This window comes from Hydra vulgaris, chromosome 08 (assembly GCF_038396675.1).
Source record: "Hydra vulgaris chromosome 08, alternate assembly HydraT2T_AEP".
Classification (NCBI taxonomy): Eukaryota; Metazoa; Cnidaria; class Hydrozoa; order Anthoathecata; family Hydridae; genus Hydra; species Hydra vulgaris.
The window spans coordinates 57,582,351-57,602,198 of NC_088927.1; the positions used below are offsets into that span (position 1 = coordinate 57,582,351).

The 19,848-nt window shown below is 27.4% G+C and overlaps 2 protein-coding genes across 6 annotated transcripts in view; one reads left to right on the forward strand and one right to left on the reverse strand.

Annotated features, from left to right (window-relative positions):
- LOC136084007 (TNF receptor-associated factor 5-like) overlaps positions 1-19,848 on the forward strand; it is a 143,540-nt gene that overhangs the window by 93,146 nt on the left and 30,546 nt on the right. The gene's annotated exons all lie outside the window — the stretch shown is intronic.
- Positions 562-13,157, reverse strand: LOC136084005 (uncharacterized). Of its 2 annotated transcripts, XR_010640278.1 has the most exons (5): positions 13,040-13,157; positions 7,849-7,872; positions 7,519-7,539; positions 7,260-7,283; positions 7,098-7,207 (listed from the first exon to the last, which is right to left on the reverse strand). XR_010640278.1 is itself a non-coding variant. In XM_065803997.1 (4 exons), exons 1-4 carry the CDS (start codon positions 13,110-13,112, stop codon positions 2,502-2,504), a joined length of 339 nt encoding a protein of 112 aa, XP_065660069.1. In that variant the 5' UTR covers positions 13,113-13,151; the 3' UTR covers positions 562-2,501. The 2 variants fall into 2 exon arrangements, 1 of the variants encoding a protein (XP_065660069.1); XM_065803997.1 differs by lacking the exons at positions 7,098-7,207; positions 7,260-7,283; positions 7,519-7,539 and adding exons at positions 562-2,517; positions 3,145-3,370 and having other exon boundaries at positions 13,040-13,151.

Genomic DNA, 19,848 nt, shown 5'->3' on the forward strand with positions numbered 1-19,848 from the left:
ACATTTATACGAAAAGTGTTTTATATCTAAAATTAAAGTTTTTAAAAATTGCCGTTTAACGGCATTCTTTTGTTAATGGTATTGTTGTTAACGGTACGCTATTCTATTCTTTAAATACTTGGGTATTTTCACAAAACATTTTTAAGCGTGAGATTAGCGCAAGTTTGGCGTAAGTTCAAAATTTATTTATTTTTGTATTCACAAAACTTGCTTAGCAGCCTAATACAAAATTTAGGATTTATTTTTTTTAAGTTCAACTCTCAAATTATTTATTTACAAAACATCTTCAGAAAATGCTCAGCCTGATTTAAGCAACAAAAGTCATGTTTAGTTGAAGCTACCTTAACCTTGGCGTAACTTTAAAATATTTGCGCTGCTCATGCATACTGACGTTTTTTGTTTAGATATGCGATAAGATTTTTTATAACTTGTGATAAACATGGTGTATATGTTTCTATAAGTTATTGTTTCGTTATTTGACTATAGGGGAGATAGGGGCACCTTTAACGTTTTTATGGTTTATGTTTGATTACTTGAAAACCCTTGCAGACAACAATACTATTTTTATTATTTTTAAAAGAATATTTATTACTTTATTCAGAACAACTAGCTAATTTTGGTCCAAGTAATATTTAGTAAGCTAGAACTCAACTTTATAACATCACCTACAATGGATCACCCATCGGATCACCCCATGTATGGGGCACCTTGATTTGCACTATGGGGCACTTTTATCTTACATACAGTTTTTTACAAAATCAATAACAAGTTGGCATTAAAGCATTATTAAAAACACAGCTCTTTAAATTTCTGCCAAGGTATTCACATTTAAAGATTATTGAACAAGGTTTTTCATCCAAAATTTTAAGAAATGTTTGCGAAAACTGAAAATTCAAAATCGAAAATCAAATGTCGACCGACAGGAGTTGTGCCACCATGCTGCATTGGATCTGGAAGCTTGCAGACAATATCATCTCTGGTAAACTGGTACAATTGCTCACTGACAGAGATGAATTTATACGATTTTAAATTTTCTCTTTTCAAATATTTTAGCATTCGCACATTTTCTTCTTCACAGATTTGTCCAACATAATGAATAGCTTTCTTTTTTTTTTATCAAATTTAACAAGAACAAAATCCTTCACATTTAGTGCATCAAAGTCAAAGTTCAGGTCTGATGATTCAAGAAGATATCGTTTCAAGATCATTTTCACTGTCTTCACTTTCAAGCGGTTGTAGGCGATGAATATTATCAGAATCATCGGAAAGTTCCATTAGTTCATCGTCTTCAACTGCTGCACTTGTATTTTTTTACATTTTTTTTCTTATTTGTTTCCCGGCAACATTAGATCCAGATTCAATGTTTGATTTAGTCAAGGCTTTACCGTAAGCTTCACACACAATCGGAACAATGTTATACATATTCATCGGTCTGGTACTGCTGATTAGCCAGTTGCCGCAAGCGCCATTGTAATGCCTCTTCAGAAGCCCATAAACAGATCTGTCCAACGGTTGCAGCTTGTGACTGTAGTGTGGTGGAAAACTAAGCATAGTTATTCCGTTTCTTTTTCCAAATCGAGGACTGTCACAGATATATGACTCTCTTGGTTGTCTGGCATGAGAAGAACTTGAGAATCTTTCAAACCGTGCGAATGTTTGATAAAATGTTTCAACCACTCGACAAAGATATCTGATGTCATCCAACCAGATGGATTAGCAAATTTTACGCATCCGGGTGGACCATCTTCAATCATAAAATCTCGAAACTTCACCCTCGAAAAAACGAACAGTGGTGGTATCAAATTGCTGATCGCATTTAATCACACAGCAAGCTCTCATGAGAGTTGCTCTTTCTGCAGATGTTATGCTACCTACTTGTTTGACACCTTTACTAACAATAACCTTAACAGGTTTTTGTACGGTTGTTATTCTTGTTTCGTCCACATTGTAAATGCTTTCTGGACCAAACTGATCACGTTCTCGCACTACCGGAATCTCCCGGAGATTCCGAAAAAATTCACTAACGGTGAATCTGTTGAAACCTGTTGCTCTTGCAAAGCTGGTGGCTTCTGGAGCTCGTAAAGATAATTGTAGTTTTCTTTTCATAAAGCTCTGTAACCAATCGATGCCTGCCACGTTGTTCTTAATCCATGAATCTGGACAAACTTTATTATTAGCAACAGTCATTTCATATGCTAATTGGCGAATTGTTTTCGTTGAAAGGCCATAGTTCATCTTCGAAGCTTGAAGCAAATAATTTGATAAGCAGTCTTCTTCTTCTGTGAAGACCTGTTGCGTATTAAATCTTGGTTTAAATGTAACACCCGAATTAAGTTTTTGCACTTTAACATATCTTTTCAATGTCATACGATCAATGCCAAACTCTCAAGCAACTTCATTGTTAGGCCTGTTTTTCAATAAAACTTCATCCACAGCTGCTCTCATTGTTTCGGGAGGTACCATTTCTCTATCTGCCTTCCGAATTCTATTTCTAACCATTTTCAGTCAACACCAAATCTGAAATTTTGAAAAAAAATCATAAATGTTTTTAGAATATGATACAATAATTATATATATATATATATATACATATATATATATATATATATATATATATATATATATATATATATATATATATATATATATACATATATATATATATATATATATATATATATATATATATATATATATATATATATATATATATATATATATATATATATATATATATATATATATATATATATATATGTATATATATATATATATATATATATATTTATATATATATATATATATATATATATATATATATTTATATATATATATATATATATATATGTATATATATATATATATGTATATATATATATATATTTATATATATATATATATATATATATATATGTATATATATATATATATATATATATATATATATATATATATATATATATATATATATACATATATACATATATTCGTCACAAAAATGCAGTAACATAAGAAAAGAACATAAGTAATAATACAAATTCAGTCAATCAATCAATGAAGCAGTATTAATTAACTAAACATGAAGAAAAACAACGTAAAACTAAATGAACGAGAAAAAGTGACATAAATTTAGCAGCTACGTACAAATACAGACGCTCAGAATAAATTGACCAAGCGTCTGCTACGCACGGGTATCGAACCCCGACACCAAGCGTGCACCACTGCTCAACAGCCCGATCTTTTTCTTCGATGAGAACGGCATGGAAAACGTGAGACAAAAAATTACTCTTGTTCGCAATTATCTTCTTTAAATGTTTGACCTTTCGTATTGACAGTTTCAAATCCAGCGGCAGCTGATACATGTTTATGTCTATCAAAAATTTAACAAAATTAAATCGACTACTATTACTATATCTTGTTAAAATAATTCACTTTTTTATTTTTTATTATTAATTTTATTTATCTAGCAAATGGAAATATTATTTCTTTGTGCAACTAATGCATTTCAATAGTTATTCGAATGTAATTAAATACAACAAATTATACGTATCATAGATTTAGTATGGGACACCTTGATCCTCAGATCAACCAGCTCCGTGAAAGAGAGATCAAGGAACCCCTATTGGTATACATCATGTAATAATGGCTGTATCTCGCTGATAAATAACATTCAACGGCGAAATCATACCATAAAAAACACGTCGATGAAATACCAAGTGACTTCAGTTGATATTTTACAAATATTTAAAATAGTAATAAAAATATATGAATAATTTTCCTGTTTATCAAATTTACCATTTATCGTGAAAACCAAACTTTTATTTCTTAAAATTCGTAAAATCGATTTTTTGACAAAACAACAACGAAAATAAATAGCCAGAAGTATATGCTGATAGTAACTTAAGACATCACGCATATTTAGACACCATCTATTTATAATTATAAATAGATGGTGTAGCGCTAAAAGATCAAGCTGCCCCACAGATTAAAGAGCCCCCCAACTCCCCAACTCCCCTACTCCTTCTACTTTTTACTACTTTTTGTTAAAGTTCAATAAAAAGTAGTTTCTTTAATTTATAATTACTTCCGTAAAGGAAGTAATTAAGATTTAAGTTATTACAGCAAAAGAAATCCGTTTGCACATTTTTTTAAAAATTCATTTATTTACCAATAAAATTGAAAAAGTTACAAACTTATTTATAATTTTACAAAACTAGGATCGGCGCCACTTGCACAGTTAATCTAGTCATTGGAGTGATACCTTAATAAAATAAACAAAGAAAGCAAAAATTAGTAATACAGATAGCGACCAAAAGAGATCAAAGCAAAATTAAAAGAAGAACAATAATATTTAAAAACTCAAGACAAATATAACAAAAAGAGGAAAAAATGAATTAACTGACATGAGAAATAACGAATGAATGAGATAACACAACGTTTGACGATCAGAATGATGATAGAAAATAAAAAAGAAAAAAAAAAATATTTTTAAATATTATGAGAAAAAAAACAAAAAAAACTTGAATAATAGCAACAAACATAAAGAGCAACAATAATAAAAATAATAAGCAAAAGACCACAAAAAAAATATTCGTCAACATAAATAATATGCAAATGTTCACGTCAATATAAATTATGAACAAAATTACACAACAGTATAAACAAAAATACCGTCTGATTATGTGTAAAAAGTACACATAATCAGATGGCATTGTAAACAATACACAAAACTACAGGCTAATATAAGCAATCCAAATAACATAAATGAATAAAACTTAAAAAATGTTATTTTTGTTTTCTTTTAATAACGTTATTTTCGAATTTGTCGCGAACATTTTTATTCTTTTAACTTAGTGTTTTGTTCTATTGTTTATTTGATACTTTTCTTCAATTTTTATTCTTTAATATTTTAATTGTTTTAACTTTATTTTTTTTATTTTTCAAATTTTCTATTCTAAACAATTTTTATTTATTTTTCTTTTGCTCGTTTATTTTACCTGCTCTTTTATTTTACTCTTTTACTTTTCACCGTTAAAAAAATGTTTCCTCCGTTTGCGATGTCATAGCAAAGTGAATTAATATTGGGAATAATATTGGGAACATTAGCATATTATTTGCTTGTATGTGGCTACATTTAAATGAGCTGTAAGGTGTTGCAACTAAAACTTTTAGTTTAAAGGGGAAAAAAAAATTCCCAATATTAAGTTCAATTGAATAGTTTTATGTTCAATAAAGTATGTTTATAATGTGTCTATATATCAATATATTTTTCGATAAAAAGATCATACAATCGAGTCATTTACAAATAGTTAAAACTAATCTTAAGTATATACCATGAAATAGCATTATTTATACAAATAATAATGATAATAATAATGATGATAAATTATAAGAATAATAAGAAAATTATATGATAATAAAACAATATCAATTTTGAAACAACAATTGAATATAATGCATAGACAGGAAAGTTACAAACAGTTATTTACTGACAAAACGTAACAACCTACCATGTAACTAAAACAATTACTGCAAAAAAAAAGTAACAATGATTTAATAAATATAATAATATTATTATCAATAATCATATAAATTAATATAAATATTTCATCAAAAAATAACAATACAACACACACTCACACACAGTCACGAAAAGTATAGAGTTTTCATAATAAATGAAGATAATAAAATAAAAAAGTCATCAAACAAACACTTAGTCTTTCAAAAATAATAAAATTTAAAAAATATTCTTTATGCTTTCTTCAAAAGCGGAGAAATTTTTATTTTATTTTAATTCTTTTTAATTACTTTCCATTTTCGAACGTTTTTTTCTTTTAACTATGGCTTTTTGTCTTTCCTTTTTCTTGTCTCATTTTTTCTTTCGTTAATTTGTTTGATTTGGATTTTAATTTTTTTTTAGTTTTTGCTTTTTTATTTCTTTCTCTTTCTTTTCTTCATTCTCTTTATTTTTATTTTATTTATTTTTCTTTTTTTACTTATTTTATTTATTTTTCTTATTATTATTTTTTTTTCTTTATCTTTCTTTTTTAAAAATTTATTTATAAAATTCGTTATAAAAAAGCGTCCGCCATTCCGGAAGTCTCTGCGCTGTCACTGATGTAATATATATCTGGGAAACATATAAATGTATAATAATACATTTAATATAAATATATACATGATTTAAATGTTGACATCTTTTACGAGAGTATATATATATATATATATATATATATATATATATATATATATATATATATATATATATATATATATATATATATATATATATATATATATATATATATATATATATATATATATATATATATATATATATAAACTAATTTAAAACATCAGATAATTCGAATTCTCTCAATACTAAATAACTTATTTAAAATGTTCACCGGATTATAGGCACCGGCATCATCAGCAAATAATATAATACTAGCAGATAGAAACCCGTACTACAGGTTATGGTCGGTCTGTTACTTAATTTATAGTGGCTGTTTTCCACAATTTAAAGTTGCGAAACCTTAACTAATACCCTTTTAGAAAAACGCCTTCAAATTAAAAAATTAAACCATCTGTAAAATTAAAATAAAAAAGTACGTGGAGGTAAAATAATTTGCCAATTATTTAACGTTATTTGAGTAATTTACAACTGACAGGTGATATCAGTGTAAGGCAAAACCATTTTCCTCGACATTACTAAGTTGAACACAATACGTTTTTAGTTACTGACACAAAAAATAACACTTCATCATGCTTTAAATTGACGAAAAAGTAAAGCTAAATTCTTGTTATATTTTTTAATTCATGAACTTTAATTAATAAGATTAATATAAATTGAAGGTAAATTATTCATGAGTTATTAATTTTTTGGTATCCCCTTGATACATGTTTCGTTAAAAAAGGAAATTGTCTTTAAAATGTTAAATGCACACAACTAAATAAATTTATTATAAATAACTAAGCAATTGAGTACAAATACGTTTCAAACAAAAAAAAGTTAATTTACAATCAAACATGTGTATAACAAATTTAAAAAAATATGTAAGTTTTTTTTCTCTCCTAAAAGAAAAAATAAAATAAAGCTTAGGTACTTGAAGTTTTAAAATTCCAGTTACAGTACAAATAAAAAAATTCCTATTAACAAATATCTAATAGCAAAAACACTGACTTAATTCAGTCTTCAATTCTGTGTCTAAACAATAAAAGTATTTAAATGTATAGAGGTTAAATTATCTACTTAACACCTTTATTAGATCTCTCTTGATCAACTAAAGAAAATAAATCTCAATTAAACTAACTTGATATAAAATAAAAAAAAGCTGTCTTACTGAGAATTATAAATTTCTTCTCTTTATTATTGACAATATAATTTTAAGTAGGACCTAAGTTCTTGGGCTTATTGTATAAAATTATAAAAACCGACTTTTTTACTTTAAAGTCAAGAACAATATTTTAAAAAACCTTTTAGTTATTTAAAAATAAAAATCCTTTTAAACTTACTACCTCTCTCTTCATTATTTTCAACTAAACAGAAAAACAAACAACAATTGGTAGTAAATTTTCACTTTGGTAGTAAGTTATTAAGTAGATTAAATAAATCTTTGATCTATTTAATCTACTCTAACAGTCTGCAACTTTGTCATTAAACTATAACTATTTTCTACAACCTGGTATAGTTTAACATAGATATATTTTTTAAGTAATTAAAAAATATTTAAGATTATAATATATAAGATTTTAAAAACCTGAAATTTTAAACCTACTTAAAAAAAAACGGATATATAAAAAAGTTTTTTTTTCCATTTTAAAAAGTAAAAATGCTTTTTAACTTACTTTCTCCAATAATACTGCTGTCATCTAAACAGAAAAGCAAACAAATATTGAAGTCGATTCTTTCTTAAACCTCTTTAATTACTTCAATATTAAAATAAATATTTAATCTTTCTGGATTGAATTAACTTACGAAAATTTTCGTTAATATAATTTAAGTTGATATAAACATTTATCGAAAATGTAATAATACTAAAAAAAAAAATTAACAATACTAAAAAAAAAAAAAATCAAATTAGGTTATAAATTGCATTTTTAGCAAAATGTTGTCTTGGCTTTTAGTAAATAAATAAAAGCAGTAAGTTCTAATAATGAAACTACCAATTATTCATTTTTAACAATAGACACCGACATGAAGGTAAGCCAAACAGTCTATCAACACAAAACATCACAACAATAACACATAACAATAGAATATTAACACCTATGATCCTAAAATCCAGCAAAAATAACAAACCAAATTAAAAAAGACAAAATTCGAAAACCAATTTAAAGTTAACTATATTTATCTTTTTACTAAACATATAAATACAGAAAAGTATATTTGCTTTTATATTCAATATTAGTTAATCAATTACTTCAAATTTAGGACATTAAAACGCCCTAGATTTAAAGATCAAGGTTGCATACTCTCTCATACACATTACGCTAAACATTAACAGACATTATGTGTTTCCAGAATAATTAAAAAAAGGCTAGACAACACAACCTAGCCCTAAAGCAGTAACACCGCCTGGCACTAAATGCTGCCAAGTCACGACTCTGCTATAAGTACACCGCTTGGCTGGCAAGGTTATCAATCTTGCTCAACATAATCCCAAGTGACACAACTTTGAAAACATAATTTTAAAAAATATACAACTATAAACAAATATGGTTTTATATAACACATGTAAACACATTTTATAACAATATTAAATGACAGATATATTTATCAAAAACTATGAAAAAAAAAAATTAAAATAATAAATAAAGTTATACATACAAGTACTCACAACCTACAAACAGTAAATTTTCGAAATGAAAATCTAAAGACTATAAATTAAGAACCTTAGAAAATATAACATTATTTGTGTAACACTTTTCACCTACCATATCCTGAATGAGTTGTTTATCAATTTTGAAAAACAAACTATTAAATACTCTAGTTCTTGAACATGCAACATATAGTTGACCATGAGAGAAACACGGTTTTTTGAGATATACCCCAACTCTATTAAATGTTTGACCTTGACTTTTATTAATTGTCATTGAATAAGCCAATCTGACAGGAAACTGACGACATTTCAGAACAAAAGGTATATTAGAATGAAGGAGTGATGGAGCCAACTGAATTCGAGGAACAAAAACCCATTTACCACCAGAAACACCTGTCAATATCTCTGCATCAATATAATTATTTTGAAGAGCACAAACTTTCATTCGAGTACCATTGCATAACCCAGCTTTGAGATCTAAATTTCTAAGTAGCATAATTAAACAACCAATTTTCAATTTTAAACAATGAGGTGGCATACCTGAAAGAATTAAGCTGTTCAAAAACTCAACAGGAGTTATTTCTTTCATTAAGGTCATAAGTCTCAATTTGATCAGCTCTTAAATAAATTTTTACCTCACCCGGCAGACATTCAAGCACTTCTTCATAGATTGATAATGAATCAACATTAGTTGGTGTTAAAATCACACGTTTAGAATAATCAGCATCTCCAAAAATCTTTTCAACAATCGATTCATTTTCTCTAATAATGCACTGATTTGGTATTTCAATGCATCCTTTAAAAGGATCCTCCTCTTTGACAGGTATAGTTCCATTCCCAAGTTTTAGTAGGCACTGGAAAATTGACCTTCCATCTTGCACTCCCCATCTTGCACTCTCATATTTTCAGTTAATGCAAACTTTTGCACCCATTACCAATGCAAAGAACATTTTATACGCGATTCTACTATTTCAGCTGGTTGTCCTCTTTTCACAACAGGCAGAATATGCCTGAAGTCACCACAAAAAAAAATAGTTTTTCCTCCGAACGGAAAGTTGTTGTTGCAAATATCTTTTAATAACCTATCAATTGCATTTTAGGCATGTTTAGGTATCATGGATGTTTCATCAAGCAAAAACAAACTAACTTGTCTTAAAAAATGCCCGTGTATAGAGTTAGGAGTTACATTACATGTGCTATTATCCAATATTGGAACCGGAAGTTTGAATAAGCCATGCAATGTAGATCCATTCGTAAGAAGAGTTGCTGCTATGCCAGTCCATGCAGCTGTAGCAGATTTAAAGCCCCTACTTATGGTTTCAGCAATCAAATAATTATAAGTAAAGGTTTTTCTACTACCAGAAGGTCCATCCATGAAAAACAATCTAGAATGTTGATTTTCTACACTTGGTTGCTCATTCAGTGCAGCAAGGATAGCATTACATACATTTAATTAATTGACATTAGGCAACAGTCTCATTTGGTTGGCTTCGTCAATTGATTGTTGAACATTTTCATCAAAATTTTATAGATTTAGGCGCATAAACTCATCAATAACAGGCAGATTGTAATCAGCCAGCATTTTACCGTTTTGATTTATAATCTTTTCAATTTGATGAAAAGTAGCTTGTTCAGCTATTAGAAGTGAATGAGCTCTTCCATCATAAAAGCTTTGTATGTATTCCAGAGATGCAAAGGATTGTCAGGTTCACAAAAGGTCAAAATAATTGAAAACAACTGTTTAATTTGCTTTGGCATACGTGTTAAAACCGCCTCAGAAAGAGTATTCTGCCATTCAGTGTCATCTTGCAACAAAACTTTCAAAACAATTGCTTCAAGGACAATACCGTTAACAGTACGCACATCCTCCCACGATGTTGCACCTTTTGCTTGCAAAAGTAACAGTCTAAGAAAAAACAATTCTCCAGTTGGATTAATTTTATACATTCTTACTATCACCTTATTACCACCCCTTTGTCTAACCTTCCATTTACAATGTTTATCATCAAATATATAGTGATAAGGAATGTCTACATACGAATAGCAATGTGCTCTTTCATTTTCAGTATTTAACTTAAACCATGCCGTTAGGTGCGTATTACGTTGAGCTGCACAATCTAAAGCCATTTGTTCTGCTCCTTCTCTAAAATACACTAATTGATTTTCAGGTAAATGAACTTTAAGGCGTGTAATAGTGTGTGACATATAACTTATTGGATACTCGAAAATTCGCCACAATGCTTCAGGTGCACTTACATAACAACAATCTAAAAAAGAGTTTACTTCATCATGATTAATTTGTTCATTTATTAAAATATTGGCACAGTCGTGATCTTTGTATATATATATTTGTACAAATATTTAACAGCCTTAACAGACATGCAAGCTTCAACATTAATGTGAGTTTGATATTTCTTTGATAACAATAGATTGTAAGGTACCATCCAGCAGTTATCTACATTGTTACCTTTAATATTGATAACCAAATTATTATCACAACATCTATAGCGTGGATAACCATTATGAACTGCTACCTTCTCAGTTTGTTTTGGTTATTTCTGATGAAACCAAGGCGCTGGCCTTCAATTTATAATAATGAATAAAACTGCAACTTTATTATGTGAAGGGAGATTATAGCGACGTCTATCTTGTCCTTCAAGTAAAGACATTTTTACAACTGACACTGAGCGACCTTCTATAGCTGCTCTACGAATTTCTTCATCTTCCACTTCAGCCATGTTTTTGAATGCAAGAGCAAATGGGTTTTCTTCACTAATAATAGTTTGAAATCGAAACATTAAATCATTTAAGCAAAGATCATTACCACATTGTTGCATTCTAAATTTACTGCTGCAAGTGGATCATAGATGTATAGTTGACAATATGTCGGCGGAACATCTTGATTTGGTCTTAAATTACTAATACGATGAAAAACTTGACCTTAAAAAACCAAATTCTAAAACATGGCGGCCCATGATTCATGGGTTGAACTACATTAGCTTCAAATGAAGCAAAAGAAAGACAGGCATTATAATTTCTAATATATTTAAAAAAATTCAGATTGGCATTTCTATCTGCATAGTTTCCTTTAAATAAATTTCTAAATCTTGTGGAAATGATGAAGGTTGCAACAAAACTACCTTTCCATTATGGCAACATAAAAAATATGTTTCATTAGGAAATTTCTTAGCACCACAATGCTGACAAATATAATTCATTTCTCCTAAATAATTTTAATATGGAATAGTATCATTTCTTGCTATACAATGCATTCTTTCGTATCTAGCAGAAATTCTCGCATTTTGTTGATTATTAATTTCATCTCGCCTCTTTCATTTCTGCGACGATTATTTTCAACTCGTCAAACCAAGCTCTCTTCATTTGGGTTCGAATTATTTGCTGCTTGCCCAGCAGTAATTCTAGCATTTTGTCGATTATTAATTTCATTTCACCTAAGTCTATCTCTTTCATTTCTGTGACGATTATTTTCAACTCGCCTAACCAAGCTCTCCTCATTTGGGTTCGAATTATTTGCTGCTTGCGGAGCAGCATTTTGTCCATTAATAATTTCATCTCGCCTAAGTCTATCTCTTTCATTTGTGCCACAAACAACTTGCCTATTAACATTTCCATTTTCTAAACTAGTATCTGCTTCTAGCATAATATCATCCATTTAAACTTCACTTTTAATTAAAAGTAGTAACAAAAAATCTTAAACGAATCCTGAAGATTGCTATCTTGTTAAATGTTATTAAAATACATTATTATGTAATTTTGACACTCAACACTTTCGTGTAACCCTCTGTTATAAGTACATCACTTGGCTGGCAAAGTTGACAAATCTTACTCTACACGTTTACAAAGTCACAGCACTTTGAAACAACATAATATAAACATGTACCAACTTTAAACACAATAAATGTGTTTAAATATGTATATAAGGTTAAATATATACCTTATATACATATTTAAACACATTTTTAAAAATAATTATATAACATATTAACACATACACAAACAAAAAAAACACTTTACATTATTATAAAAACACATTGATAAAACAACTATAAAGCACTTATTACCACATACACATATATTTCAAAAAAGCATAAATGCAAACAATAAACGTGTATAAACAAAAATTTTAAAAATGACGCGAGAAAATTTAAAAAGATTCAAAGTAAACAAAATATATATTTACAAACAGTACTCCTTACCTTTTTTTTCATAAGAACTGTAATCCTCATAACAAAATTTAACCTTTACGTACAATAACATGTGACATGCCATTTCAGCGTTGGCAAAAAATTTTAATTTAATTTTTCTAAGTTTACTAAAAAGAACAAAAATAGTTAATAGCATCACAGAAATTTTAAAGTAGTAATAACCATTTTATGGAAATAGCATTAGTATAACTTTAAATAACATCCATACTCCTATTTTCTTTCTAAAAAATAAAATAATAAAACTGCTAAAAGAAAAGCTAAAACAAACAAAATATAAACGATTTAAAAAATTAAAATCCTTTCTACTTAAAATTCTTGCTACTTCATCTAATAAAAATTTTTATCCTTTCTACTTTATTTAATAAAAATGTATATGCAACTATTTTATATACTTACTTTATTTTTAATATGATCTTAACGATGATTATTTATCTTAGTATAATTCTTTATGTAATATATCTAAACTAATAATTAAATTTCATAAGGAAAAAAGTTTCAACTCGCATTAGAGATCTTTCTCAAATGACCGCATGCATTTTGAGAATGCGTTCTTTCAAAGCATAACTAATAAAACGACATTAAACGTTAAACGTTTCTGTAGTATTAATATTAAGATTAATATTAAGATAATTGCAAAAATTGTGACCGTTAAACAATAACAAAAATTTTTAAATTTTGGCGTCACCTTTATAATGGCTTCTTTTACTTGAGTATGAAAAAAAAAAAAAATGAAGTCCAAAAATTTGTTTTAACATATTGTCCATTGGCTAAATTCATACCACCGTACATTGGAGAACATTGATGTTTTTGTATCTCCAAGGCTTCATGGACTTTTCTTTCGAATTTTTTATCCTCAACTTTAAGTGTTTCTGCCCTATCCCATTCAATATTCTCATCGCAATTTATTTTATACAAAGCTAATGCAGACTGGTTTAACTTGCCTTCAGTAAAAAGTTTTTGGTGTTGTTGAACCCTTGTTCTTATTTTAAGTTTTGATTCATCAACATACATTTTTGAGCATTTGCACTTAATTAAATAGATTCCAGGTTGGCTGTTGCGTGGTAATTTTGATTTATTTCTAGACGTTAGTGTTTTTAGGTTAGCATTTGACTTAAAAACAGTTCTGTAACCAGCTTTTCTGACTATTCTTCTAAGTCTGGGAGATATTATTGATATTCATGGTAAAGAAATTGTAGGAAGGTTAACAGAGTTTGAAGAATTTCATTTTTATTTGCTAAACGTTTTTTAAATTTTTTAGTTCAAGTGTTTACTAAAAATGGGTACGATGAAAAAATGCTTAAAGATATTTCTTATCACGTTCGAAAAAAACGTTAATATTAAACGTTAATACGTTCCTTAAACGTTGATATATTATATCAATCAATCAATCAATATATTCTGAATTACATGCTTTTACAATTCAAAGATGTTTACAAATAGTATAACTACTAATGATGCGTAAACACCTAATAATAATGAATAATAACATAAGAATAAAATAATAACAACTCTAAAAATCATAACTTTAACAATAATAATAACATTTTTAATGACTATAATAATAAAAATGGTATTATTAACAATAAAAATAATAGTATTAATAAAAATAATGATAATAATAAAAATAAAGGTAATAATAATAATAACAATGGTATATTTAAATATATCTATACTTATCTACATATGCACATACATAAATATACATACACATTCACACACATATTAACACACAACACACATACATACACATATACACACATTTGCACACATACATATACCCGCACACGCATACATATATCCACACAAGCATACGCACATACACATTCAATCATTGTACAAGGACGACAAAAAAGCTGTAAAGATTCTTAAAAATATATATATATATATATATATATATATATATATATATATATATATATATATATATATATATATATATATATATATATATATGTATATATAAATATATATATATATATATATATATAAAATATACAAGAGAGAGTATTTTCAATAAGACTATTAACAGTGATATATTGCTTTTATTGATGTTATTATTCTAGTAGCTATCCAAATAGTGTTTTTTTAATTTATTGAGAAAATTATATCGAGAAATTGAGTTTTCAGTTTTAAAATAATGAGGGAGATTGTTCCAAGCATTGGTGCACTGATGTTTAACTGATTCGCTGCCAAATTTTATTGTCCTAGTATGTTCTACAAAGATATTGTTGCATGAAGAGGATCCTAGGAAGTGAGAATGTTTGTTACATATTTGAAGGAAAAGTTCTTGAAGGAAATTGGAAGTTTATCATGAAGATAATCCCATACAAATAAACAATTTAAATAAGTAATATTGTTGTTAAGCCTTAGAATTTTAGACAATTTATACAGTAGAGAAACATAGTCAAATAGGAAACTTTGAAAGTGAATAGTTTTAAGGGCTTTGTTTTGAAGTGAAACTAGCTGGTTTAACAGACCTTTTTTTTTACCCCAAATCTGACATGCATACCTAAGGTGCGATCCAAATATGGCATGATAAATACTCATAAGTGTTTCAAAATTTACGAAATGTCTGATCTTGGCTAACATTCCAACTGATCGGCCACCACTTTAAATTAGAGAAGCAAATCTAAAATTATAATTATAACTGGTAATTTAGTTAAAAATAAATTTATATTATATTTAACTGAAAAAATAAGAGTATTTCTCGAAGAATAAATAACAAGATAGAAAAGTTTTTGACTTTTTTGAATTTAAGAATATTATTTATAACCAACTACAAAAATGCTAATTATAGATGCAGCGTATTTTTATCCCACCACTCTCCTCATTCTTTACTTTATAGAGGATCAACACTCTATATTAAAAAAAATGGCGGAATGGGGGATGGAGGGGGATTGGAGTTGTTGATGGCGAGCTTTTGCCCTAAATTTAAGCTGACACCTTAAGTGCTTTATGAGATATGGGCCCTCTGTTTAACCTACAATAAGCCAAAAAAGCATTGTTAGATGTCTAAATTCATTAAAAAAGAAAAACGTAAGGCATGATAAAAGAAGTAAAAATATCAAAGATTAACACTACAAACCAATTTACCTGTTGTTGTTGCTTTTTCTAGAGCGTTGTTAAAAATAGTCAACATCTGTAAGAAAAGACATTTATTGCAAAGACAATTACCAATTACACAAAATTAAAAATAAAAACAGCTATATAGGTGCAAACAAGTTTTGCAATTTGATCAGAAAAGAAAATTATTCTTACCTTGATTGCCACAAACTAATTCCTTTTTAAACAATAAGCTAATGATCAACATAGCAAACTTTAAGCAATTAAAATTTACTATGTTAAAACCATATTTTAACAGTAGACAAAGTGAAAATATGATAGTTGGTAGAGCACCAAAATATAACTAAAGAAATAAAATAACAACTAAATTTGCAATGCGATGCGTATTATACCTAGCTCTCGCAGACCCTGATATCTTTCATTTTGATTACTATTTATTTCAGCAAGCATAGGTTATCTCTTTCATTTCGACAACGATTTATCTCAGCTCACCTAACCTGGTTTCTTTCATTTTGAGAAAGCCTTTTAATTTCACTTCTTAAATTATCAGACATAATTAAGCATAAAAGGAGTGTGTAAAAACAATACTTAAAATAATAAAAGTTAAACTTATTTTTTATTGAAATTTGGGTTTTCTTAAACTTATCCAAAATACAGTGTAAGCAAATAAAACAGAGCATAATATAATAATCTAATTCTATTCAACCTCTACTATTAGTTATTTTTAAATTAGACGTATTAAAATAATTTAGCAATGTAAAGATATTATATTTCTATCAAGAACTTATACTAAAATTATAAAAAAATTGATATAATCTTTTTAACTGAATAATGTTATATTTAAAGTAGTTATTATTAATTATTGACAAAATATTATAAGCATTTAAATAAAAAAATAAAAAGTAATTAAAAATATTATAAATTTTTTACAGACAAAAACTCATAAATAAAGCAAATTGAAAAATTTATAATGGCAGTACTTGCTGAGCCTCTCTGCTCAGCAAGTACTGCCAGCATTGAACGGTAAAATGTAATCATCCATCTTAAAATCCCTTTCATTACTTTAAAATGTATTTAGTGCAAAAATTGCAATAAATAAGTAAATATAAAACTAATAATAGAAAACCTCTATAAACAATCTTATATTTGCTTTGAGTGAAGAAACTTGGAAATATTGAAACTTCTTGAACTATTTTAATTTTTTTTATATATATATATTTTTTTTCTTCTCTTCATTTTTTGTCGTATAAAAATATAAATACAACCAATATTTCCAATTTAGAGATGGCCGGGGCGAGAAGAAGACACAATTTTTCTTATCGCCAAGCCCTGAGAATGATTCCGTCAAAAAATAAATAATTTCGTATAGAGTATATAAATGTTACCAACATATATAAAAAATAAGACTTTATTTTTAAAAAGATAAAACAAAAACAAAAAGTTACAGGGTCATAAAGAATTTTTTTTTTTTTTTAATTTAAAAAAAAATTTTAATTTCTTTTAAAGTAATAAAATAATCAATAAAAAGTAAAATAACAAATTCTTAGATATAAATATTAAATAAATAAGTATATAAAGATAAATTTGCACATATTTGGTACACATTGAGTATATTCAGCTTTATAAATAGTTCTTTGGAGTGAGTAAAACGGCCTACATTAGATATTATTCTTATTGCATGTTTTTGTTTATTAAAAAGTTTTTTAAGTATGTTTTGATTTGTGCTACACCAAGCAATGTTGTGTAATTCAGATAACTATGAACAAAGGAGAAATATAACATTTAAACAAAAATGAAAGGAAATAACCAAAAACCAAAAAAAAAAAGATAAATAAACAAAAATGGCCTTGCTTTATAAAGTAGGCCAATATTTCTTGAGATTTTGCTTTCAAGATAATGTATATGATTTGTCCAAGTAACGTTTTCGTCAAAGAGTACTCTTAAAAGTTTTAAGAAATTTTAATTCTCTTTTTATAAATTGATTGCCAATATAAAGTTTTTGAAGTTTTAAAGGGATTTTATCGTGTTCATGAAAGCGATGAAAAAAAGAATACTTTGTTTTATCTAAATTAATTGATAATTTATTTGCATTAAGCCATTCTGTGAGTTTTATGAGTTCCATGATAACTGAATTAAACAACATTTTAATATCGTGACAAGCGTGAAACAAATTTGTATCATCCGCAAACAATATAGTGTCTAGTAACTTACAAGATTTGCTTAAATCATTAATATAAATTAAAAATAAGAGTGGTCCTAAAATTGACCATTGTGGAACACCACATTTTATATTTAACATTCTAAAGAAAAAAGGTCAATAAACTATATATCTTTTTAACATTTCTTTTAGACACATTCTTTCAAGAATATTTTTTCAACACATTTTATGATTACACTAACTACAAACAAATTTAATTTATGTGTTTTATCATGCCAGTACACAACTTTACTGGCATGGACATCATTCATGCTCTCAAGGAAGCCATGTCACATTATAGAAAAGTAAATTACTTGGCTAGCAAGGTCAACACTCTTGCTGTAAACTGAGCCAAGCCACAACAATATGAAACCTTGCAAACAACATAATAACCACTTACAAACTATTAACACATAACATTATAACACATCACGAACGTAGAAACACTTCATATATAAAAAATATTTACACACTTACAAAACATAAACCATATATATATATGTTAATATATAAGTTAATTGTTTACAAAATTGATCAGTATTAATATATAAAGAGTTTGATTATTTAAAAAAATACAACTTTGTGATGGAACATAAAAATTCATGCCCTTCGGCAATCATCAGTTATATTTTATTCTTTAAATTAAGAAAAAACCGTTAAAAAATACAAAATACAGAAATTGACAGAAAAAACATAACAAAGTAATGGAATGAGTTCTGACATCAAAACAAAAAAACAAACAATATTTAATTATTTAGAAAATTGATCAATCACCCATGTCGAATAGGGCGAGAAGAAATTTGTTGCGTTGCCTGCACTTGGATAGCATTTCACTTTTTTTGTTTAGCAGATTTTTATTTTTGGAAAATAGAATTTCATATTTTTTGTTTATGCATAGTTTGCAGGACTTCATAGTTGGGTTGTAATTGAATTGCCTAATTATTTTCCATTTATCAACAGGGTTTAAATTGGCATCTTTTAATTTCCAAAATTCTTTTGATAATTCGGTGTCGCTTTTGTATTTTAGAATCTTGAATGATTTTATATGGTTGGCATAACTAATTTTGAATGGTGTTTCACTTATACCGGTGTAGGATTTGTTGACAGGAGTGTTAGTAGGATTATTGAAACTTATATTGGCTTGGTATATAATATTTTTTGCTAAGCATTGGTTTGATAAAGGGTAGGTATTTTTAATAGTCTTACAATAAAGTTTTAAAGAAAGGTCAAATGGACTTACATGTGCGCTATTGAAATGAAGAGAGGAATACTGTTTTTACAAGATATTATACTTCAGAGATTTCATGGGAAAAGCTGCAACCCTAAATATGTTCAAATCCTGTACGACTGGTTTAAATGATGAAAAAATGCTTCAGGTCGACCCAAATGTAAATTAACTGTTTTTGGAAATGCTCAACAAATAATGTCATAACAATGAATTAAGTACACTCATTGATATTGCCTGTGGTTTACATACTATCAATGGATCTTTACAAATTGGTGCTAAAGCTACAGATTGGAATTAATAATATTTAAAAAC

Bases quoted from the DNA above. Each gene is read 5' to 3' on its own strand.
- LOC136084005 (XM_065803997.1), bottom strand. From the start codon at position 13,112: ATGGCATGTCACATGTTATTGTACGTAAAGGTTAAATTTTGTTATGAG. The intron at 7,873-13,039 runs GTAAGGAGTACT...TTTTCTGTTTAG, and splicing joins CAGTTCTTATGAAAAAAAAG to ATGACAGCAGTATTATTGGA. The intron at 3,371-7,848 runs GTAAGTTAAAAA...AATTTTTGATAG, and splicing joins CAGCAGTATTATTGGAGAAA to ACATAAACATGTATCAGCTG.